Genomic DNA, 26,714 nt, shown 5'->3' with positions numbered 1-26,714 from the left:
GTTGAGTATTTTAACATAAAATTGTTTAAAAGTGTTGAATTAAAATCCCCAAAATGCAGCGGGTCCACCAGACCCACAAACACTGGCTGAATAACAAAAATATGAACACCACACAAGGGTTAAGGTGTGGTTCTGCTAATTTTTGTTGGCGAAATCAAGTCATAAGAATCCGCATAAGAGTTTTGAGCTAATGTGGAAAAGTTTAACATGCTTATTCCGTGTGTGTTCATGCTGGTTATATAAATTCACCACGTTGACCAACAGAAAGCTGCTTGGTTTGAAATTGACTGAGCTGATTCATACTGCTACACTATTGACATTGGACCTTTTTTCTTTTGCCCGGAACATCTTGCAGAAATTGACCCCACCTTTATATAGAGCGTTTCTAAAGGGACATGGTGATGGGAAAAATATGAGATGGGAAAGAAAATGGATTTCTGTGCCATGTTTGTAGTCCCTTGTAGTTTTTCATGTTGATTAGTTCCCTGATGTCCACCCTTGTGTTTCCCTTGTTCCTGGTCTGTCGATGTTTACTGTGGATGTCTTCTTTAGATGGTGCTTGTTTTAGTCCTAAAAAGGAGTTTCGGATAGGCGAATATTTTAATAAGCCTAAACCTGACACCTCAAAGAGTCTTAAAGAAGTTAACAGCAAAAAACAACAACAACAACGAACTAATTCCATGGTGCAAGCTGGGGAGAGAAGGCTCTGGGAAAACCCCGATTATTTTCTTTTGGGCTCAGCTCATTGCAGCACTGTATGGTTCAATTTACTGTGGTATAGTGTGGTGTGCGCTGGTTAATGTGATATATAACTTCTAATTTAGAAGATGGAGCCATTCAGTGATGAGATGTTTATTCAGAGTTGCGCTCTGTGGCGCTACAACAGTTTTTTCTTTATTGCTTTATAACCGTTTATTATGGTTTTTAATGAAAGGTTCATGGCAATGAATATTTTTTAGCTCTCCTGACCAGACCACAGGCTTTATTCAAAGCATATTTATCTGGGATCGCCTCCTTCCCATTGCCAAACTAATTAGAAACACCTAAATAAAATGAGCAGATTCCCCAACATGGCCATTAGATATTATACAAAACAGAATTACATTGGTTAGACTGAGTAATCAGAAAATGTTTAGCGATTATTGGCATCCTCTGATGAACATGCCAGCCTGGATGATTAACAGAAGAATGATTAAACTTGATTAAACAGATCATGTTTTCCGGATGCAAGCCCAAAGTAACAGGGTCAGGACTACAATAGACATGGGGTCCACCATTGGGGCACATGTCCATCTTGCAATATACAGATCAGTGGTCAACAAATATGGTTTTGTCAGTGACAGACGCACTGCAAATAACACGTTTAGTTTTGTAATGTATCATACAGTACAGTTAATCCATTACATTTCACTTTCAATACATATTTCGTCCCCTTGGAATTATAAGGTTCTATCTGCATTCTGACTGGTTTTGAGATATTGAGCTTTAAAGTTTTTGCATTCCATTCGACTGTGTAGAAATAACCTTTTTGTTTTCTAAATAAAAAGTTCCAAAATGTACACAACTTAAAAAACAACATCACATAATGTAAATAAGTTGTCACAGAATAAGAATATGTGAATAACTCAATTTTGACAAAAATGTCAGATAGAACCTTATAATTCCAAGGGGACGATTTGTTATTTGAAGGTCAATATATTATACAATATTATACCATTATTTTTAAAGTCGGAAATATCAGTAAAATTGGGTTGAACAGAAATTTAGATTTTCCTAAAATTGTATCACACACACTTGCACCATTCAAAGGTTTGGGGTCTGTATGTTTTTTTGTTTGTTTTGTTTGTGCGGTTGTTCGTTTAGACCTTAGTAGACCTTATGCTCACCAAGCCTGTGTTCAGTTGATTACAAATACAGTAAAACAGTAACAAAATGTAATTTATTCCTGTGATGGAAAGCTCTTTTGTTTTTAGCATTCATTTATTTAGACTTCAGTGTCACATAATTCTTCAGAAATCATTCTATTATGCGTATTTGGTGCTTCAGAAACATTTCTTATTATAATCAATGTTGAAAACAGTATATTTTTGTGAAAACCATGATATAATTGTTTCAAGATTCTTCAATGACTATAAAGTTCAAAAGAACGGCATTTATATGTGAAATAGATTTTTTTGTAATACATGTAGAAGTATTTACTATCACTTTTGGTGAATAAAAGTGTAACAGTGACACAACAGTATATTATATATGTATATTTTTTTTTAATAAAAGTAAGATTTAACTAGATTTTTTTTTACAAATTTACAAATACAAATTTGTATTTAATTTGTATATCGTTAAAAAACATTTTTAAATAATAACAGTGTCTATTCTAGCACTCTTGTTCTACAAGCCCTCTTTAAGCTCTTTGCAAAGACCACTGTACCATGGCCAAATGGGAGAGGTCGAGGGAAACACAGATACTGCCATGTTGCAGCAGCTGTGGAGCAGACAGGGATTACTCAAAGGCCCAACAGCAATGATAATAAAAGCACATCAGAGCCAGCAGTCCTCTGGTACCACATCTATATCCTTAGAGCCCACATAATGATGGCGAACACAGACTCGTCTCATTTAAACAGGGTTTATTATTAACACACAGCGAGACATGAAAGCTGGAGCCATGAAAATCCAGATCTTCCAACAAATTGCTCCTAATTTGCTCTTTAGTTCTCTTTATTAGACTAGTGCGACTGACTTCTCACTGACCCTCCTGGTGCTTACCACCCCTGAAACAGTCATGCACCCCAGCCTGACTGTTATAGACTTTCTTCATATGAAGGCGGTCAGTGCCAGCTGAACAACTGCAGTGAGATCAATGTGAAAGCTAATGGATAACTTTCTCCAGATATTATAGAACTCCTCTATAAAGATGGTGAAACCTTTAACACAAATGATAAAATGACCTCTCAAACAGTTATTTCTGCCCCGGGAGGAAAGCATTCAGCTAAGAAGAAATAAATGTGAATGACGTCAAATCCTCTTTGAACTTGCTTGACTTATATTAAGAGAAACATTCGACTGCACCTTTCGACCCACCTCAGCCAGTAAGCTCATGATTGGGAACATGTTCTAGAATAGTGGTCCTTATTCCATCAGAAACGCACTTCTGTTTTGCCTCCACACATCCTTACTCCTCCTCTTCTTCTTCCCGACTTGCTTGTCCATTGAATGCATGCATGTTATTTCTACGTTATGACACAAGTCAAGGCCATTCCAGTGACGACAGCAAATGTAATATATCTGAGCCTCATGGATTCTGGCAGATTCTTTCACTAATCAGTGAATTTTTTATTCTCCACAAGTCAGAATCATCATTCACCTCTTTGAACTGAACTTTGATTAAGAAAAACTTTACATCAGATTTTGACACGGTTCTTTCTCATTCCACTGTGGTAGAGGGCTTGCGTCTGTCATGATTGATTCCCCTTTTGTCTAATGAAGCGTTGGGCTGCAGGGGTTGATCTTTGGTCTCATCAATCACAGTGTCAGTACAGTGACATGATCTGTGCACACTCTTCGTGGAGACTAGAAAACAGAACCACGGCAAAGAACGACACCAGCATCGCAGAAATGTCAGGGTGAAAAAATGCCTCATTAGTTCAAAACAAAACAGGAAATGACATCACAAAGGGCCGCTGCTCACTAAGGTCAATAATTTACTTTAGTTACGTATAAAACAAAAAGTTATACTATATTATTACATTGCACAATTAATTAATTTCACAGTAAAATATTGCAATAGTAATATTTCTTATTTTGGTTTAACAATTGTATTTAATAATAATAATAATATGTAATACAGGAAATAATAATAATATAATAACAATTAATATTATTTGAATATTACAGTTTTTCTCAATTGATTTGACACATTTCTCCAAATAAATGTGGTTGCTATCAAAGCAATTAACACAGCAAACTAACCACACTCCCTGCATAATGAAGCACTGCATTTTATTCTATTCAATTTATCAAAAATGTCTTCTTATATTTTCTTCTCTCGCTCTTTCCACTAATACAATTGCCTTCTCTACCATCTATTCTCCCTTTACTCCTCTCTCTACATTATTCTCAGCTCTTCTTGCTTCTCCTAAATCCTCAACTCTTATACCTAACTATACCATCCATTTCTTTCCCCTCATCTCTTTCTGCCTATTCCACTGTTCCTCTCCCTCTCAATATTACCATTCCTCTATCCTCTCCAAAACCTCTAACTCTTACACCTCTTCATTTTCCAATTCTTCTTCTTCTTCTTTTTCTTTTTCCCTTTTACAGTTTGTGTAATTGAGATTGCTGGGTAAACATTAGGACATTTGTATTTCCTGTGTTGTGTATATTATTGACTCAGCAGATATTTATTTTTGGTTAATTGAGAACATTCCAAGTGCAACTGAGAATGTAACAAATAACCAAGTTTTTGTTTGTTGTGTTTGGAAAAACGGTGCACAAATGATTGTGATTTTTGTAAAACAAATAAAAAGAGCTGCAATTGTATTTTCCTGATATATTAAAGTTTTGGTTGGCTGTATGAACTACTGTGAAAACATTTGAGAATTTTATGCACAGTGTTTTGAAAAAATGTGATTTGTAATTTGCATGAACTGAAGGAACATTTACAACCTGTTTAGGACAATTACAAAGCGTTCAGATTACTGTGTTAACAGAACAGTGACCTGAGTTTGGAGAAATGTGTCAAATCAATTAAGAAAAACTGTAATAGTCATATTAATAAAGTAGATAATCACCAATGTTTTTGGTGAAATTGTGCAGACTTACAAACAAGCACAGCGAACCTTGAGCTTTTTTATTTTAAATAATAATAATAGTCGCATCTACATTTTTATAATAAAAGTCACAATTACATTTTTTGCCTCCAAATCATGCCACCAGGTGGGTGGCATTGTAATCCCATCCATCACTGAGAAGCCTGGCAGGAGCCTTGGCAACGTCTTTGATTGCAGCCTCAGGGATGCAACGGCCATCCAAGCCACCATCAGGGAGCTTGAATCTTGGCTCACCACAGTCAAGAAGTCTGGCCTAACAGGATTTAAGGCCTGGATATACCAACATGGCATCTTACCTCGAGTCCTCTGGCCTCTGCTGTTGTATGAGGTAACCTTGTCAAGAGTGGAGACCATGGAAAGAGGGTCAGTGGCTACCTCCGCAGGGGACTTCCACGCAGCGTGAGCAGTGCAGCACTCTATGGAAAGAGAAACAAGCTTCCATTAAGCTGCCTCAACCAGAGGTGCACTACTCTATTGGGACTCCAAGGACTTGAGAGTTGCAGGCATCACATGTAGGAAGTAGGGAGCACAGGAAGGCCTGGAGATTGCTGAGACACAGGGCTTTGGTTGGCACGGTAGCTACAGGCCGGGCAGAGTCAGGAGTCAACCCATAACCCTGTAATAACAAGGCCCACGATAGGCGCCGCAGCCAGCTAGTCCTGGCGGAGGTGCAGGCTGTTGCTGAAGAGGAAAGGACCTGCTGGATGGTGGGCATGCGGCAGCAGAGAGCATGGACGAGGTGGGAGGGCACACTGGAGAAGAAGATCTCCTGGACCGAGATCTGGCAGCTAGATGCCCAGCAGATCAAGCTCCTGGTCCAAGCGGTCTTTGATGTTTTTCCTAGCCCAGATAATCTCAACATCTGGTGTAGGAATGACACACCAACATGTCCTCTGTGCCCTGGGAGGGGTTCCCTATAGCACATCTTAAGCAGCTGCCCAACAGACCTGGGGGAGGTTCCCGCTGCCGGCATGATCAGGTGCTAAAGTCCATTGCAGAGTACATCTCCAAAGCCATGGCCAACAACAAGCAAATTTCACATTTGTCAGGGCCGAGCATTCACAGCCCAAGCTGACAGTTGATCTGGGGAGGCAACTCAAGTTCTTTGTCAACATCGTGGCAACTGCGGTAAGGCCATACATGGTGTTAACATCAGCCAGTTCGAAGCAGGTTCTCCTGATAGAGCCCATGGTTCCCTGGGAGGACCACATCAAAGAGGCGAATGAGTGGAAGCGGTCCAAGTATCAGGAGCTGGTGGAGGAGTGACGAAGGGCAGGCTGGAAGGCATGCTGCGAGCCAATTGAAGTGGGGTGTAGAGGCCTCACTGGCTGTGTAAGGTCTACACGCTCCTCTGCATTACTGGGGTTGCCATCAAGTCCGCTATGGAGGCTGCAGAAAGGGCCTCCAGATGGCTGTGGCTTAAGAGGAGCGATCCGTGGGCCAGTGCTGCTGGGACACAAGCCAGGGTCTGATCAACACTGGCTTGATCACCTGGGTGAGGCTGTATGATGTTGAAATGCCCCAAACGGCCGACGACCTCAGGAAAATCACTGAAGATGTGTACCAGGATGCATATTTGATGCACGTGACACATTTTAAATCACAATTTAAACTGTTATAATAAAAGTCACAATTACTTTTATTTCCAAATCATGCATCCCTTCATATGATGCATTTTCATGTTTTCCTTTTTTCTTTAGTGTGTGATGTAGCTGTTTGTGCATGTATAAGATCTGCAAAGTTACAAAGCTCAACATTTTCCACAAAAAGATTTATGTTGTCGCCGCCATGTCATGAAACGCTGTGTGTTTCAATGTAGAAGCAAAAGCAGCACTTTATTTGGTCTTCTGAAAGTGGACGCTATTGGGAATCAGTGGTTGAGATTTATTAACAACACTGTTCCAGAACAGTACAACCCAAATATTTGTGTGTGCAGCGCATTTTACAGAGGACAATTTCCTGAACCTGGGAGAGTATAAAGGTCGCCTGTACACAAAGGCCATTAAAAAATTGGGGCAATTCCAATTTTGCTAGGCAATCTGGCGTGTCTGAGTCAGAGCCTGTAAGTATGTTTTATTATTTGTTAAAATATTTGCTAATTATTGTTCAAATGCAGAATTTTGTGCACTGTAAAGCAACGCATATTGTTTGTCTTTCTTACGATAAAAATTGCAGAGATAGATTTATGTTTACAAACATAGCACTCGCCCATTGTGCTTTCACACTGGTGGCATTTTTATCACGTGCAGCTGAGCCGCTTGTGTACTGTAAATACATAAGAGTGTCAGGTTCCGATCGATTGGCTTGGTCATCTGCATTTTCAGAATCTGAAGTTGGGCTCGAACTGATATGGAATAACTGACGACATTATTAACTGTCTTTGGAAACCAAAGCTTGCGATTATGGTAAGGGGCGTTACATTTCCGACATACGCTTGAGGAGTTCGGCCAATCACAACCCACTGGGTCAGCTGGCCAATCAGAGCACACTCCGCTTCTCGGAAGGAGGGATTTTGTAGAAATCGTTGAGTTTCTGTCACGACACACACACAAGACACGAAGATCCAAGTGCAGTAGTTTTAATGGGGTAATCCATACTCACAATCAGTCCAGGCAAAGGTCAAAATCCATACAAAGGCAATCCGAGGAACAATGAACAATAAACAAACAACAAACAACAAACAACAAACAACAAACAACAAACAACAAGACAACAAGACAACAGGCTCTGAAGCATAACGGAAGTATGGGGACAATCTACAAGGACTCCATGACAAACACTGAAACAGACAGGGTATATATACACAAGTGCAAACAAGGTGACGAGAAACAGCTGAAGGAAATGAACAATCAGTGACAGACAGGATTATGGGAAATGTAGTGAAAATGCCTAGACACCGTGAAAACTGAGACCTCTAGTGTTAAACCCAGGGAACCACCAGACACTGTGACAGTTTCAGAAAGGCATAGAGGCATAGAGGATCTACAATAATGTACAGTATGTAAAAAATTATTTATTTTATGAACTTTAAAGAATGTTAACATATTCTTTTACACCCAACACACAAAAAAGCTATTTGAAAATACATCAAATGACACCTTTAAAATATCAGATAATTTTATATTTAAAAATGTTTTATGGCAAAGCAAGATTAGTTCAGGTTAGTTCAGACACCCCAAAAACTTAATGATATTTATGAATGAATAATTTATATTTGTAAAAAAAAAAAGTAATATTAAAGTTTTTTTAAAGTATTTTTTAAATATTTTTCCTTTATCGTTATTTTCATTGACTTTTTTTTTATGTTTTGTCAGCTGAAAATCTAAACTTTTTATACATGTTGGTAACTGATAAAAAAAAAACCATTATAGATCAAAGATGTGACTTTATGTTATCCAATCCAAACTGTCATCTCCTGCAGTGTAAAACTGCTCTTCTGCTACACACTTCAATGATAAAGTTTTGCTTAACTTCTGTGGTCATTAACCTTCACCTTGAATTAGCAGCATCACTGACAGATGCTGTTGTAGCGTAAGATTGTTTTTTGGGAAGATGGCTCTTGCATGCTCTTTATCTTTCCAGGTCATTGGGTCAAATATTAGTTTTTTTGATAATTGCAACACTGTTCCAGAGCGACTGGCCTGTAAACCATGGCTGCTGTTTTCACCTGTTTAAGCATTAATGTCTAGAAAGTGGGTTAATTAAATATGCGATTGAGCAGTGTTGAGGTAAACTGTATTTTCATTCCTTATATTTGGAGAAAAACATCAACCAATTTGATCTCTTGTCTTAAAGTGTGGTGAAAAGCAAGTTTTTATTGTTGTTTTCTGAAAATGTTTATGTAAAAAAAAAATGCTTTAAGACAAATCCTGTGCAAATGTATCACTCAACAGCATTGATGAGTACTTTTTTTCCCCTTAAAACGGCAATGTACCAAAAACGCTGTTTACCCACACCTGTTTCCTGCCGTCACGAACATGTAACCAATCCCGCCAATGTGCGGGGCGGGGTTTTCCTCCACAGACTTTCTGTGTTCAAAGCGTTTCTAAGGATGTTGATTTTTAGAAGGCAGCTCTCTAGATGGTGAACGAAACAAGGTTTGTGTAACATTACCAACACATTATTAGTTTTTTAATAACATAGTCAAGCCAAAGGCTAATCATACCAACAATTACCGTTTTGTGTAAACCAATATTTCCGCTTGCCATAGCGTTTACTGCAGTTGACCGAGTGGATCCGTTTGTCCAAGCTGGTGTGATTGAGTAGGGGTGGCTACTAATTTGCATATTCATGGTTCCACGTATACTAATTGAAGAAATGGTACAGAGTTACATTCCAACTATTTTAAGGCACAAATAAATCATTTTCACAGAAAAATTGACTGCAGGGTGACTTTAAATTATGGTCACTGTTTGACTAAATTAAAATGAAGGAAATAATTAATACCACATAGTCTTGATTTAACTAAATTGAGGGAACAAATTATTAATTTGTGGCCTCAACATATATATTTTCTTCCAAATGTCATGTGCTGGGCTCTGTAGATATCTGAGTGGCTGAGCTGTGTATTTTATGTTCCCTTTCGAGGGTACTCGCGCTGCGTCGATGACACTTTGGGAACGCCTCTGGGTGTTTGCGTCTGAAGCACATTTGTCAACTAGTCCAATGGCGAGACGGAATGTCACGGGTGGGTGACATCTCGAATAGGAAAGCATAAAAGCACATCTGCAATGACTGGCGTTAGCTTCTGTGCCTCCGCAAGCGCTCTGTGTCAAAACTGTTTGTCTTATTTATTGTTGTCTGTCCCAATATACTGCAATACAGAAAAAAGAAAAAGAATGGTCAATAAGCAGACATTCAAGTTGTGTGCTTCTCCCTGTCCTCGTTTCCTTATGGGTGGGGATACACATGACTTGTGAGTTATTTGTTTGAGAGCGGAGCATGTTCTGTTATCCTTCGAGGGGGCTGACTGTGAGTATTGTGTGAAGTTGCCGCTTCGCACGCTCCGCTCCCGTCTGTCACTCTTCGAGGAGAGTGTTGAGATTCGCGTTCCCTACGGTTCCAGTCCCGCTGTTGCAGAGGCAGCAAGGAAGCTGAGATTTTGGGGTTCGCAAATGGATCTCTTGGAAAGGTCCAAGACGGACTGACGCCTTTCTCAGCCTTTACCCGGGGGATCTAGCACTCTCTCGCTGGGATCGGAGGCTCGCGATGCGGCATCTTCCGCCCGGGGAGAGAGCCTGGTGCTTCAGCTATCCAGCTGAGGAGGTGGAGGTGTTGAGCATCGAGGCAGGGGAAGAGGATTCGCCAACTTTTCCCCGGCATACTAGGAGCTGGTGAAGTTTGTTACTCGTGATGTGTCTAAATTATCGCTAAACTTAAATCTATCCTATCTTTCAGTGATCTGGAGAAAGTAATTCATGCTTTTATTTCTTCACGTCTTGATTACTGCAATGTTCTGTATCTGGATGTAAGTCAGTCTTCACTGTCACATGTCAAGTCAAGTCAAGTCATCTTTATTTATATAGCGCTTTTTACAATACAGATTGTATCAAAGCAGCTTCACAGTGATAACATGAAAATAATACAAAAAAAACAATTTCATCATCATCCACCTTTAAGGCAGATCTATAATATTGTTGAATATTAAATGTCCCCAACTAAGCAAGCCAGAAGGTAAGGCAACAGCGGCAAGGAACCAAAACTCCATCAGGTGACAGAATGGAGAAAAAAACCTTGGGAGAACCCAGGCTCAGTCGGGGGCCAGTTCTCCTCTGGCCAATGAGTGAACAGTGTATGAAGTTCAGAATGAATCAGAGTATTTGTCCAGTTCCGGTTGGTTGAAGTCGGAGTGGAGAGGAGGAGAGACTGGTTGACACTTCAGGTCAGCGGCGTCGTCGTCGTGTCCTGGCGCTGGTCCTTCATCAGATCTGGATACGGCCTGGTTCCGGTGGACAGCAGTAAACCTCGGGATAGACAGAGAGACTAATATTAGCGTAGACACCATCCTTCTTATGATGTACCAAGTACATCAGGATTTACGGGAAGTGTTCCTGGTCCCGGCTGTTCTAAACTATGCAGCCTAATTATATAAGTCTATAATGTGTTATGTGTATGCTAGGCCGAAGAGATGTGTTTTTAGTCTAGATTTGAACTGACAGAGTGTGTCTGCTTCCCGGACAATGGTAGGAAGACTGTTCCAAAGTTTTGGTGCTAAATAGGAAAAGGATCTACCGCCAGCAGTCGATTTTGATATTCTAGGTATTATTAACTGGCCGGAATTTTGAGATCGCAGTAGACGTGAAGGACTATAATGCGTTAAGAGCTCGCTCAAGTACTGCGGAGCTAAACCATTTAGTGCTTTGTAAGTGATCAGCAATATTTAAAAATTTATACGATGTTTAATAGGCAGCCAATGCAGTGTTGACAGAACAGGGCTAATATGGTCATACTTCCTGGTTCTAGTAAGAACTTGAGCTGCTGCGTTTTGAACTAGCTGTAGTTTGTTTATTAAGCGTGCAGGGCAGCCACCCAGTAGAGCATTACAATAATCTAGCCTTGAGGTCATAAACGCATGAACTAATTGTTCTGCATTATTCATTGAGAGCATATGACGTAATTTAGATATATTTTTAAGATGGAAGAAAGCGGTTTTACAGATACTAGACACATGACTTTCAAATGAAAGATTGGTATCAAAGAGCACACCCAGGTTCCTAACCGACGACGAAGACTTAACAGAGCAGCCATCAAGTGTTAGACAGTACTCTAGGTTATTACGTGTGGAAGTTTTTTGTCCAATAATTAGAATCTCTGTTTTTTCTGAATTTAGTAGTAGGAAATTACTAGTCATCCAATTTTTTATATCAGCTATGCATTCCGTTAATTTTGTGAATTGGTAGGTTTCGTTAGGTTTTGAAGAAATATACAGCTGAGTATCGTCGGCATAACAGTGAAAGCTAATTCCATGTTTCCTAATGATATTTCCTAATGGTAGCATATATAGAGTGAACAGCAGCGATCCTAGTACTGAGCCTTGTGGTACGCCATACTGAACTTGTGATTGATAAGACATCTCTTCATTTACTGCTACAAACTGATAACGGTCAGATAAGTATGATTTAAACCATGCTAGTGCAATTCCACTAATGCCAACATAATGTTCGAGGCTATTTAAAAGGATGTTGTGGTCAATGGTGTCAAATGCAGCACTAAGATCCAGTAATACTAATAGAGAGATACAACCACGATCGGATGATAAGAGCAAATCATTTGTGACTCTAACGAGAGCTGTCTCGGTACTATGGTACGGTCTAAATCCGGACATCTTCAGAGAGTACAAAATGTGGCAGCAAGGTTGCTGACAAACACAAAAAAGAGGGATCATATATCCCCTATTCTGGCCTCGTTACACTGGCTACCAGTTCATTTTAGAATAAAGTACTTTTGTTTACTTTTAAAGCTCTGCATGGACTGGCACTAAAATAAGTTTCTGAGCTTATACATTTTAGTTGCTCACAGAGATCTCTGAGATCCTAAAATCAGCTGCTCCTTGAAAATTCCTCGGTCACGCTTAAAAGGTAAAGGAGATCGTGTTTTCTCAGTCCCTGCTCCTAAGTTGTGGAATGGGTTACCAATGTTTATCAGATCCTCTAACTCTTTAAATATGTTTAAAAATTAAGACATATTTGTTTGTTGAGGCCTTTGCTACTTAGTAAGGACCATTAATCTTTGATTTGATGATTGTATTAGTATTATTGTTATTATTTTTTCATGTTTATATTGTATCATTCCTTTCCTTGTATCTTACTGTGTTTTATCTAATCCGTTTGAAATTGTACAGCACTTTGGTACACACTGTGTTTTTTAAGGTGCTTTATAAATAAACTTTGATTTGATTTTTTTTTTTTTTCAATTGGCCAACCGAGAAACAGGGTGATTGTCCTAAAAGCAAACCGGATGAGTGCTTTTTTGTCACCAAATACACCAGATCCACCATGGGGCCTTCCATTTTTTCTTGATCTCCATAATGAGTTATCAAGATCGTGAAATAAGCCATACTTGTCCCATCTTATCAGCCCCCAAGCGCACTTTTATTCTTATATAAGGGGGGTGAAAGAGTATTGTTATGGGGCTGTTGTTGTTTGATGTAACAGACGCTTGCGAGCTTTCTGTCCTCTAGCTCAGCATCTTCCCTGAAGGCCTGACGCTGCCCACTAAGCCACTAAGACCATCATCAGCACTAGTGGGTAAAGCATACACGGCGGCAGGTTCGGCTGGCGCATGTCTGCACACCATGTCAATTCTGCAGGCACACCAGGCTGATCTGCTGAGGGACCTGGATGGCCCAACGCGGTTCAAGAACGCCACAGATTTGTCTCTCAGGTCCACCAAGGAGCCCGCTAGACCAATTTGGTCTATGGCAGCCCTGGTGGCCACAGAGAGACATATCTGGCTCAATCTCTCAGAAATGAAGGAGAGAGTTAGAACATTTTTGCTTGATGCTCCACTATCACCTCCTAAGGAGGCCAAAACAGGCGGAAGCATTGAGGCGGTACCTCCCTCGCCATTCCCGACCCTCTGGGGCTACTGGGCGCGAGCAGCCGTCGAGCTCCTCATATAGGGCACAACAAAAGGAGAGTCTCAGCCAAAGCCCCCCTAAGCAGAAGGCGGATCTGAGGGCCGTTCTTCTCGCGAAGAAGGCTTCGGCCAAAAAGAAGTCCTGATGCCACCGGTGTCAGATTTTCCTCCTTGGTGGCCCTGAGAGACATAATTGAGAGGGAGCGTACGCAGGCGCGATTTGGCTGCCGCTGCTCCCTGCTCACTGGGACTAGAGTCCTCTTTTGGATTGTTTTATACCAATCAAAGTTTGACCAACCTGAAAAGCCCTCTATCATCGTTTCCGCGAACTTGACTGGAGTCCACCGTGAGAGGTTTTTCTGTCAGCTGCTCATGGTCTGGGCTGTCCTTCTATGGAGCCTTCTGGCCTCCTCCTTTCAAAGCTCAAGGACCAGGAAAAGCTGAACCTTGTGTGTCCAGTTAGAGCGCTGGATACTTATGTCCACAGAGCTATATGTATATATTTAATATAACCATTGAAAGCATTATATTCATATAATGATATAAGTGTGGGATTGTTTTTACCCCAAACAAAATATTGCCATTATCATGTATTAAAATGCTAGATGTCTAAATTGGTAGCTCAATAAGTTTGTATATGTATATGGAATGTAATTTGTAAATGCATATGGAATGATTTTTAGGTTTGTTTTTCAATTGTGCTCTTTTGGTATAGTATTTTTTTTTTGGTTTAACAACTAAAAATGCTTAAAAATATTCCCTCTTCACTTCATGTCATCCTGACAGAACACTTATCATAATCCATAACAACACACAAACAAACACACACACCTCGTCTATAATCCAGAAAAACTCTTTATTCCTCTCTGCTGTGTTTGCGGCTTTCTGTGGATCCAGTATTTGCGTTCAGGGCTTTAAGCCTCTATTTCTTTTTTTCGCCCTTCTGTCCTTGAACCCCTGTGTTCAGCGTCTGTGGGAATATCAAAGGATTTACACTTCAGCATAGTCATTCTTATTAAAAAAAGAAGAGGGAGAAAAAGGTGTGGAATCTTCCATTAAATCTCTTTTATCTCCCAGAATGTCAGTGCTGGCATTGAGGGATGAGTGCGCCCAATCCGAGAAAGATAAATTTAAGAAAAGAGAGAAAGAAAAAAGTCATCGTCTCAATCTGTCCATGTGTCCTGCTCACTCTGCATGATCGGAGGGTTTTTAAAGTCAGTCTCAGCTGAGGTGTACTTGAAGGAAGAAAGAGCCTCAAATGACTCATCTTAATTTGTGACGCACTGCAGCCTTTGATTGTGTGATGTGGACAGACGTGAATAAGATCTCAATGAGATGTTAAATAGTTGTGTTTGGTCATGAGTGTATTAATGCATCTTAGGTCACAGCCAAATAGCTTAGAATATGGAGCGCCACATGTTTGGTTGCTGTGTGATGAGAATGAGTTTGAAGTTACAGAAGGAAAAATGCAACAAATTAAATATTTTTTAAATATGCCCCATCAATTATTGACTTTATTTATACACTGTATACTAAATAATTTTAGGAAAATGTCTGCTGAGAGCTTAAACATAATGTAGAAGGTTAAAGTGGCTCTTGATTTTCCCTATTATTTATTTTTACCTGAGGTCAAATTATGTAGTAAAGAGAAAAAAAAACAGTATTTTTGGTGACACTTTACAATAAGGTTTCATTTGTTAACAATAGTTAGCTACATTATGTTAAAATTAATTAACTATGTAAAAATACCCTTTACATTGGATGATCTCAACAAATACATTTTTAAAATCTAAATTTGTATTAGACTGTATTAACTAACATTGTATAATCTAACATTAACAAAGATTAATAAATACCTTAAAAAATATATTGCTTATTGTTAGGTCATGTTAATTAAAGGGGTGGTAAAATGCCATTTTTACAAGATAATGTCTTGTGAATAAATCTCTGATGTCCCCAGAGTGTGTGTGTGAAGTTTTAGCACAAAATATCCCACAGATATTTTTATATAGCATGTTAAAATTGTTTTTTGAGGGTTTGCAAAAACGCACCGTTTTGTGCCTGGCCCTTTAAATGCAAATGAGCTGCTGCAGAGGGCGGGGTTTTCCAAGATCTCGCATGTGTTGGCAGCTGTGATTACCTCAGGCAATGACAGGAACTGTTCTGCCTTTAATGTTAAAACGGAGTCAGACAAAGATGGAGAGACTCAAGAAGAAGTGACAACAAGAATGCAACAGGACGTCTCTGAATTCTGAATGGTTAGTTGATGAATTTATGTTGCTGATGTGGAGTTTCAATTAGGATATTCTGTCATAGTAATCTATAAATCGCTTGTATAGGAACTGTTGTGAGATGCACACAGAGTGACTTTCTATTGCAGGTGAAAAGATGGATGCTAAAGTTTGAGCTGACTCACAAATGTACTCTTATACAACAACTCTTCCTCCTCTCAACATGGACTGCGTGTTCCCGGGGGCAGGTTTATGTACATTTTAGGCTTGCTGATGTCACTAATCCGTGAGGAATGTTGTGTTTGTTGTAGTCCTTTTCTTTAAAAGAAAATATCTTCCATTGCTTTGAACTTTGAGCGTTGTAACTTTGCAGATGTTGTTTACGCTCAAACAGCAACATAAAGTTAGAAAAGTGAAATCATACTTTACCACCTCTTTAATGCAATACCTAATGTTATCAAATGAGATTTTGTTGTACAATTTATTTCCATCCTCTGGCAGACAATTAGATTGAAACTATGTTGGTGATTTATACATTGACTACTATATCTTTAAAGGTATAGGCCTAGTTCACAAAAAACAAAATAAAATTCTGTGATCATTTACACCCCCTCAAGTGGTTCCAAACCTGTATGAATTTATTTCTTCTGCTGAACACAAAAGAAGATATTTTTAAGAATATGGGTAACCAAACAGTTGACGAACCCCATTGACTTCCATAGTATGACACGCACACACACACAAAAAAAAAACACTATGGAAGTCAATGGGGCCCATCAACTGTTTGGTTTTGGATCATACAGGTTTGGAACAACTTAAAGGTGAGTAAATGATGACAGAATTTTCATTTTGGGGTGAATTCCTTTAAGAAATGTCTCCTTTACTTCCTTCACAAAGCAATCTGCAATTAAAAGTGCTGCACAGATGGTTAAGATCAATCTAAATGATCAAAGTTCATGTTTAAATTAAACATCACCTTCTCATTCGTAACATTGGGATCCTATGCAAGAAACATGTCGTTTAGCTTGAACGCTAGAGCCGGCCCGGCACAGTATCGTCTGTTCTATTCGTCATTTAAGTTTTACCTTGATTGCTAGTGGCGCAGTACATCACCACAGGTTATTTTTTTGAATGTCATTTAATCTCATAAATTATGAATTGGTCATTTTTCACAGCATGACAGCAAATTCTGTGACAAATTACACCATTATGTGATGAAATGTAAGTCTTGGTTCATGTACTGTAGATAGAGCATTTTCCCCTTCATTCTGTTTTCCAGAAAATGGACTCTGTCAGGTGCTTGTACTTTTTAATTAAAGTCATATCAATCAAATATCTTAAAAAGTACAAGTACAAAAACAATTTCACAGGTCTTTCCTGTCATTTTTCATTAGTCCCATTTTCATTAGGCTAGTTTTGTTACTGTACCTTTAGGATGAGTATATGTAACTGACATTTGTTTTTAGCGGTTTGTTTCTTCAACACACAGGAATGTTTAAGTTTGGGGTTTCCTGTCAGACATATAGTACTGTATGAAAATCTAGTTTGAAAAACGTTGCTTTATTCATGATGAACATAATATCACCTGAGCCTCGTGGATTTTGATACTTTGATACATTGGCTGGACATTTTTATTCGTTGATATATTGGCTTTCAGTAGCTTTTTATGATTATGAATAGTTTAAAGTGTAGTAATGTCCCACTGGTGGAGTCTTCCATGAATTGTTTAAGCCAGAAAAAAAGGTGTAATTTTCATTATCATTATGGTGGCTCTGTGGGCCTGTGACGAATGTTCTCTAAATGATGGTTTCTCAGAGCCGTGGAACAGACACACTAATCTCAGCGTGTTTTGATTCGGCAGCTGCAGCAGACAGAGGGCAGATAGCATTCACCACTGATCCGCTTTTCTGACTGGAACGGCAGCCGCTAATGAACTTGCCTTTGTTTGGTGGAACAGGGTCTAGAAACGGCCGACTTCACAGACAGGTTTATTTTTGAATTTTGGACACTTATAGCAGTTCTTCTCAACTAGGTTTGCTTCAGGACCACATTTTACATTGGACAAGTCAAGACACCTTTATTTATATAGCGCTTATACAATACAGATTGTTTAAAGCAGCTCTAAAAAATTACAATAGTGTCATTGTTTAGCTGAAGTCAGATCAATTTCACAGATCAGTGTTGATTCAGTTCCGTTTAATAATTGTGTAGAGTTCAACAATTATGAAATTAGTTCAATTCAGCTATAAAGCACAGTGATGTCATCATCCAGCTTAGTTCAGTTCTCATCCAATAGTGTCAGTGCAGTCAAATCAATAATATTTCAGATAAATATCAATCAAACAGTGAAATTAATATCACCAATATCAATATTATCATTTTTATTTTACCATATGCATAAAGGAACTAAAGCTTTGGCTCGGGGCATATCACCTTAAATTTAACTTCAAACTTTAACCACAAACTGAGGTGATACTGATTGGTTCTAAATCTGTTGTGTTTGAACTATCTGGACAAACTGATAGATCTGGATGATCACCTGATCATGCCCTCTACGACTGTTTGAAATTTTCTTCTCCATTCCACTCTTTCATTTAATGCTCACATTGGTAGAGGGGTAAAGACAACTTGGTAACACTTTTAAATAAGTAACAAAGCATTTGCAAATCACTGGAAAACTCTTAGTTTATAGTTAATCAATAGTTTATTAATAGTAGTTAATACATTAATGGAATAAATGCAAATTGTGAGGTCATTGTCACTGTAATTAACAAATAAAGTCAAGTCATCTTCATTTATATAGCCTAGCACTTTTTACAATACAGATTGTTTCAAAGCAGCTTTACAGTGATAATAAGAAATTAGTAATCAACTTATGGGCTGCTTACATGACACCATTTTTTTCTGAAAACTTTGAATGTGTTCTGGCTGTTCATTTACATGACAAACGCATTTTGGTGGCCTGAGAATGCAAACTTTGAAATAGGTTTTGTGAAAACGATACTGTTATCTCATGTAAACTTCAAAAATTTGAATCTGTAAAAAACGGTGAAGGCATGTATATGTGTATTATGTGTTTAGTCTATAGGTGAGCATGTGTGAATGCGTATGTGCACGGGCTTGATCACCAATTTGTTGTCTGGCATACATAATGCAACGGTTTTAGTTGTTTCCGTGAATGATTTTGATAACATTTTTATCTGTACAGAGAAAAAACTTTGTCGTGTTGATGAGGCCTTCGCAGTGGATAGTCTAGTTGACACGGTCTCTGATGACACTTCAGGGTTGCGTTGTGGTCGTGTCCAGGCGCAGGTCCTTCATCTGATCCGGAGACAGCCTGGATCCGTAAACCTCGGGATAAACAGAGAGACTAATATTAGTGTAGATGTCATTCTTCATATGATGTAACAATCAATCGGATGACATCATTTATGTAGCCTAACAATCATTTTACATTCAAAAAGAAAAAATGTCCAGGGTGCTCAAGGAGTTCAACATAAGGACGTTTTTTTGAAGGTGCTCTTTGGGGTTGGGAATTCAACAAAATGTAATAGAAGGAAATCCAAGGCACTCTTCTTTGGAAATATATAAAAAGCCTTTATTAGATTGGCTATTTCATAGTAGAACATTTAAAAAACATGTGGAAAAAAACAACCCACGCGTAGGCTGATTGTGCCGCTACGCGTGGGTTGGTTTTTTCCCCATGTTTATCATTTTACATTATTTGAATTATAGAAATTGATAATTATGTGGTGTGTATGCCAGGTTAAAGAGATGTGTTTTTAGTGAAGTGTTGATAGAACCGGGCTAATATGGTCATATGTCCTGCTTTTAGTAAGAACTCTAGCTGCAGCATTTTGGACTAGCTGGAGTTTGCTTATTAAGCATACAGGGCAACCACTCAGTAGAGCATTACAAAAATCTAACCTTGAGGTCATGAACGCATGAACTAACTGATGCTAGAAACAAGGCTTTTAAATGAAAGATTGGTATCAAAGAGCACACCCAGGTTCCTAACCGACGACGAAGACTTGAGTGTTGAGTTTAACATTTGCCGGTACCCGCCTCCTTCCCTGAACTTTGTTACAGTAACGTTTTAAATTCAGATTATTTTATTTAATTCTGATGAAATAGCCGCAAGTGAATTACTACTCATACAGGTCACTTTATTTGACAAATTAAAATTAAAATACTATGAAATGTTATGTTACATAATATATAATGTATAACATTGATTAGTTTTCTGTCGATGAAGGTATCCAAACAGTTGCTCTACTGTCTCCTAAAACAACATAATAAAGTACCTTTGTTGTTTCCATGGATTCTATGGAAGTAAATCCGTAAATCGAGGGTGTGATTTCATGTGATGCATTGACAGGCGACCCAATGATATGGACCATTACACGGGTTAAAATTTACGATTTATCTGGATTTAAACATTTGAAAATATTTGGGATACTGTAAGTACATATGCCAAAAAATATATATAACATTGTTATAGTGGTTTTTGGATATTTTACTCCAAAAAATCATATGTATTGTGCCTTTAAGATCTTCTAGTGCATAATTGTTAATGACTCCTAATTTTAGTTAGGTCACCATGAGTGCCAGGTCTTTATGTTGTGGCTCCCAGGATGTGGAATACTCGACTCCAAGACATCCGTCTAGCATCCTCTCTTCTTCTTTTTCAAAAACATCTTAAAAACACATTTATTCTCTGAATATTACTCTTCAGCTCTTGGCCTGTTGATTGTGCTTTGTTTTGGGTGTTTGTAATTTGTCTGTATTCCTCTAACTTTCTAAAGCAACCTTGGGCTTTGGAAAGACGCTATTAAATAAATAAAAATGATTATAATTATTTTTAAACCATGATCAGTATTTGTAAGTGTAATTCTGTTTATTGTTGAAATAATATGGAATAATAGAGAATAACTAACTAATTATACATATATTATTTTGTCTATTCTTATAAATGTATTTTGCATTATTTTCTTGGTTTATTATTAGTTTTGTTATTATATAAGTCATAATTAAGTCAAAAGCATAACGGGGTAGTTTGGTAGTGCCCTTGTTGTGTGGTGGTATTCCTTGCTATGAGTGTGTGCAGCTGTTGGGTGTTTGAGCCCATAGCGGGACTGTAAAATATGACAGGCTGAATACAGAGAACAACCTGCAAACCCTCCCCAGTCTGCAACAGATCAACCGTTTTCTCTCTGCCTTTGTCTCTGTCTCTGCTGGTCTCTTTTCCTGTGCTCCTTGTCTTTCTATATGCATTTCCTAACTGTGATTTAAGTTGCCAGTGCCAGTAATCCACATCCTCTGGGATTTAGGTTCCTCTAAAATCTCACTCAGCTGTACCATGTAAAGTCTCACCATCCACACTATGGAATGCATATCCATTGTTCCAGAGCCAATGGTAACTCTGATCCTATAAGAGAAAAGTGGCACTTTACTCAATATAAAACTAATGCTCTGCACAGTATGTTCTGCCCTCAATTTCTATCTTCATTTACATTCTCTCTTGCAAGTATGTATCTTCTGAAAGAGTACAGAACCTCCGGATCAAAACACAGGGGAAGAAGAAGCAGCGATAAATAACACGGAAAAATTATGCGATCATCAACATAAAACAGCATATAAATCAAAATTGCCAAATGTTACCGAATGAAATATGCTAATATGCTAATATGCTATAGGACTGTGAAGCTTTGGATGGAGTAGACTCAATCTACTCCATCTATGTTTTGATTATTGTTTTTAAATGGAAAGAGTTAAAGGTACAGTTAAAGGTATATTCCAAGAAAAAAAAAATAATACCTAAATAGGAACATAGTATTGTACTTAAGTACTATTGTACTTAAGTACTTAAGTACAATACTATGTTCCTATTTAGGTATTATTATTTTTTTCTTGGAATATACCTTTAACTGTACCTTTAACTCTTTCCATTTTAAAAACATTTTATTCTAGCTTCATGCATCCATTTTTTCAAAACTTGAATTTGGATAAGTTTCATTTAAAAAAAAGCAACATTTTAAATAAAAAGCTGAGAATATAGAATTTTTTTCAAAGACTACAGCCGGATCGGATTCAGAACAATGATCAAAACATAGATGGAGTAGATTGAGTCTACTCCATCCAAAGCTTCACAGTCCTATAGCTCGTCCTGGGTCGACATTTCATTCGGTAACATTTGGCAATTTTGATTTATATGCTGTTTTATGTTGATAATACTTGCAACTTAAGTTATTTAAATTAAACTAGGAAAGAATTGCTTACTGCAGCCCTGCCCTGTGTATTCGCCACAGATACATTTACAAATAAATAAATTAGAATAATAACTCAATCAATTAAAGGTATAGCGGAGGATTTTCTTTTTCCGGGTGGGTAGTCTATACTATTGGTCCACCTAAGTGTCAATCATTCTGGTGATATGTTTACGTAAGGCCGTTCACACGCTGGCGTGCGCTAAAAGCACAGGTTGGGCTTCCCCACTGATGCCGCAGTCGCGAAGATTCTACTAGACAGGTAAAGTTTGTCATGCTTTTTGGAGAAATCCATTTAAAATCACTGCTAGTAGGCGTTCCCTCTCGGGAGCAAATAGAGTGTTGCGCATGTGCATTTAAAAAAAAAATTGGAGAGGGCGGGTAGGGGGGCGCTAAAATTAGGAAAGATCGTCCGCTATACCTTTAAAATACATATTTTTACTATATTTTGATAGTTTACTTGTCACTTTTCAAATATATCATGCAGAAAAAATGACAGAACAAATGAAAAAACAGGACTCACCGTCAAACACATTATTTAAGTTTTTTTTTTAAATATATGCTTTACTTTTAAATTAACAATGTGTCTTCCAGAAATAGCATAATAGAACATGGATCAGTAAACGTTCCCTGATATTTTTATGTGCGTTTGAACTCATTTAATGAATACGACTAAGTGATGTAACAGGAAGAGATGTGATGCAACCATCCAGGAATTACATAGCACATCACCAGAAGTTCATTTCTTTTGAAAAGTAGAGCAAGAGTATGCAGGGTGTTGCCTGTGGCGAGAGAATGCATGATCATCCAGATGATAGCAGACTGAACGTGGGGACCATAGATTTAGGATTCAGTGGGATGTGGATGTAGGAAGAACTGAACTAATAGGATCTGAGCTCAAGGCAAAGTTAATGAAATCTAAGTCCAACATATCTTTCCACCAGGTAGGAGAGACTGCAGGTACTTGTTCAGTCCATTCCTACCCTTACGAAAAATAAGTTTATTCAAGTTTGCTATTAGTATACTTTTTTTAAACTAAAAGTGTACTTTCAGTCCACTTTTTATGTACTTCTCAGAAATATAAATTGCACTTATACTTGACTTATACTGACAGAAAGGTCCAAGTATACTTGGACCATACTGTATACTCAATCTTTTGATTGAGATATACTTAAAAGTATAACTAAGTATTCTAAGTACACTTGGCTCGTAGTTGTGTTTACTCTTTTGATTGAGTATAGCCTATTTAATACTTTTTTCTCAAAGTTTTTCATACTGTCTCATCAACTTACATTGTTTGAAAACATTGATTTACAAAGAAAACAGATATGTTCCTAATTCTGAGTATCTGAATATTGTGTAGTTCACTGGTAGCGTACAAAGGAATTTACTTCAACTCTACTTTACTCTTATCCCGCCACTGACTGAATTTCCCTGTTCTCTTACGTAGAGTTCTCTCCTACTGCGTCGATTAGCGACGCTACGGGAAAGATATTTCTTTTTCGAGAGATTGAAGCATAAAAATTAATCCTTAATTTTGTAAAATATGTAAAACGCTTTTCTGTAGCATACAACCTTAGGCAGAGCAATACCGCACGCCCATTGGCTGCTCTGCCAGAAAAGCACAGCCTATGCGAGGCCAGAGACGCTGACCAATGAGGACGCTTCGCGCCCTTCTGCGTCATCTCCCGCCGAAACAGGCGTGGCCTAGGTCTATAAATACCAAGCATAGCTGCTTACACTCCGATTTTCTATCCTTCACGAAGCTACACGCATCGTAGGACCGGATTCGAGCCACCACAGCCGTCTGATACAGCACCTCAGCAGGACGAGCCCTTACCTGAAGCCGCTGGTCTTCGCCGCCTTCAGCCGCCGTTCCCTGCTGCGCTTCTCCGGCGTGGAATATCCTTTGATCACTTTGTGTGTGTTTTGTGTGTGTGTTCGCCTACTGCGTCACATACTTTTTCTCACAAAGAGCAACGAGTGTCTTTTTAAAGATGTCTCGTGTTTCCTGCGGCTCCTGTCGAGCTGCGCTCATCGACGGGGACCACCACGAGCTGTGTGTTTCCTGCTTGGGCGAGGATCATGCAGCTATCGCTCTCGGTGATGGCGGCTGCCATCATTGTGACATGATGCCCATCGCGACTCTGCGGACTCGCCTTGCATCATTCTCCGAAGCTGCTCACCCACCCCCTGTAGCGCCGCGCCGTAAGAAGCGCCGCGCTCAGCGGGTCCCGGAACCCCCCTCTACGAGGAGCTCGCCGCCGCCACAGCCGCTAGCTCCTCTCAACACTTCGTGTGAGTCGCTCACCGATGGACAACAGCCGCAGCCCGCCGCTTTGTCCATTATGGAGGACGACCAACAAGCCGTATCTGAGGGGGATGACGACTGCTGTTCGCTTCTCGCTTCGGAGAGCGAGGTATGGGCGAGCTCTGTGGACCTCCCCTCCCCCGCTGTTCCGGAACGCCGAGGAGGGAAGATCAGTATCGAGGCAGAACTGATGCGTCTGCTCACACAGGCCGTGTTGAGCCTCGGCCTCGATTGGTCGACGCCCGAACAACCTGCTCTCAACCGGCTGGATGGCTGCTTCCTTTCTGGAGAGCGCGCTGCGCCACCCTCCAGACACGCCCCATTTCTTCCTGAGCTTCATGAAGAGGTAGCGAAATCGTGGAAGGCGCCATTTTCAGCCAGAGTGCGTACCTCTGCCTCGCCAGCATTCTCCGTTTTGGACGGTGCTCGAGACAGAGGCTACCATGCTCTTCCTCCGGTCGAGGAGGCTGTAGCTACTCACTTTTGCCCACCCTCTGCTGGACGGCGGGCTAAGGGAGTACTACCATCCAAAGCTTGCCGCACGTCATCAGCTTTGAACGGCCGCGTGTACGCCGCCGCCGGACAAGCTGCATCGGCGCTGCACACCATGGCGGTGCTCCAAATCCACCAGGCCAACCTCCTCCGCAAGCTAGACGAGGAAGGCCCGGGCGCGATCAGTGTTCCGGACTTACGTAGCGCCACAGACCTAGCTCTTCGTGCTACAAAGTCCGCCGCACATGCCATTGGGAGGATTATGGCCTCAGCTACTGTTTCCGAGAGACATTTGTGGCTGACTCTCTCTGAAATGGCGGAGTCGGAGCGCTCTGCGTTCCTCGACGCTCCCATTTCACCGACTGGCCTCTTCGGATCTTCCGTGAAGGACTTCGCGGACCGATTCGCTGAGGTACAGAAGACTTCGCAGGCCATGAGACATTTCCTGCCAAAGCGCTCCAGTTCCGCAACAGGCCGCCCTAAACAGCCGCCTGCCCGAACTCAGCAGCGCCCCGCGCCCGCCGCACCGGCCCAGCAGCAACAGGCCCGAGAGAGACCACGGTCTCGCTCCGCCGGACGCCGCCCGCCACCGCGTGGTCCTCGGCCCAAGATCTCTCTCAAGCCCGAGGCCTCGGCGCCATCCTAGCCCTGCTAGGAAAAAGACGGTGTTCGGGTCCCGCTGCGGCCCGGACTTCCACCCAAGATTCCCGCTTGTACAGCCCTAAGTTCCGTGTTTGTACCAGTGTATTCAGCAGCCAACAAACCGGCCGTAAAGCCCGTTTGCCTGCACACAAACGCCGTTTTCACGGCGACCCAGATAAATCTAAAAAAGAGTTTAATTTCTGGTGTCCCGGCCAAGGCCGACGGTGTAATGTGTGTAACTGCAATGCCCACCCAGTGCCCATTCATTCACACAAACACAGCCCCGTTCAACACAGGGTTTGCACACATAAAATCGACTCATGTCGGTTGTGCTTCACATGTAGTGAGCGTGCCCACTGCCCAGTGCCCACAACCACTACACACTGCACGTTCCGCGGTTTCTGTAAAAACGAAACTAACGAACGGTCAGTCAGTACACAAACACAGTGTCCCCGGTGTTATAAATGTGCCCGCCACCAAGCGCCCACGTTTATTCACAAACATAACGAGCCCTACGGGGCTCGCCCCGCGCGCTCTCTCTCAACACAGGGAGCCGAGCGCGCGCGGGATGCATACTGTGTTAAACATGCCCCCCGCCTCACACGCCACGGCGTCCATGTTACAGCACACGGTTGCTCTCGTGTCGCCGCCATTTCGCGACCAGGGCCCAGATTACATTCAACCCCTAGTCACACGTGCAGATGCATGGGAAAGACTTCCCGGGGTCTCAGAATGGGTGCTAGAGACTATAAAAAGAGGCTATTCGCTACAGTTTCATCGACGCCCTCCCCGTTTCACGGGAAAAGTCGAAACCACGGTGAAAACAGAAGTAGCACACCTACTTCGAGCCGAAATAGCGAAGCTATTGAGCAAAGGGGCCATAGAGCCTTTATCTCAAGCTCAAAGCGAAGGGGGTCTGTACAGCAGATATTTCCTGGTACCGAAAAAAGACGGGGGTCTCAGACCCATTTTAGATCTCAGGCATTTGAACAAAGCGCTGACAAAGCGAAAGTTCAGAATGCTCACGACCAGAAAAATCCTCGCGCAGATTCGCCGAGGAGACTGGTTTATGGCAATAGATCTGAAAGACGCGTATTTTCACATACAAATTGCGTCACGTCACAGGCGATTTTTGAGATTCGCCTTCGAGGGCCAGGCATATCAGTACACAGTCCTGCCATTCGGCCTGTCTTTAGCACCTCGTACATTTACAGTGTGCATGGACGCGGCGCTGGCACCCCTGAGACTCCGCGGCATTCGAATTCTGAATTATTTGGACGATTGGCTGATTCTAGCTCAATCACCTTCAGATCTCATTCGCCACAAGACCCTAATACTCGATCACCTCGAGTGCTTAGGCCTGAGA

The 26,714-nt window shown here is 40.5% G+C and overlaps 1 protein-coding gene across 1 annotated transcript in view; it reads left to right on the top strand.

Annotated features, from left to right (window-relative positions):
• The first annotated feature begins 15,641 nt into the window (after positions 1–15,641).
• Positions 15,642–26,714, top strand: part of grin3bb (glutamate receptor, ionotropic, N-methyl-D-aspartate 3Bb) — an 88,994-nt gene continuing 77,921 nt past the window's right edge. The window contains exon 1 of the mRNA XM_079598479.1: positions 15,642–15,664. Coding sequence (XP_079454605.1) covers positions 15,662–15,664 — 3 coding nt within the window. The 5' untranslated portion in view covers positions 15,642–15,661. The remainder of the gene's footprint in view (positions 15,665–26,714) is intronic.

This window comes from Phoxinus phoxinus (assembly GCF_949152265.1).
Source record: "Phoxinus phoxinus genome assembly, chromosome: 22".
Lineage (NCBI taxonomy): Eukaryota > Metazoa > Chordata > Actinopteri > Cypriniformes > Leuciscidae > Phoxinus > Phoxinus phoxinus.
The sequence above is the reverse complement of the archived record's forward strand: the minus strand, read 5'-3'. Positions and strand labels throughout refer to the sequence as shown.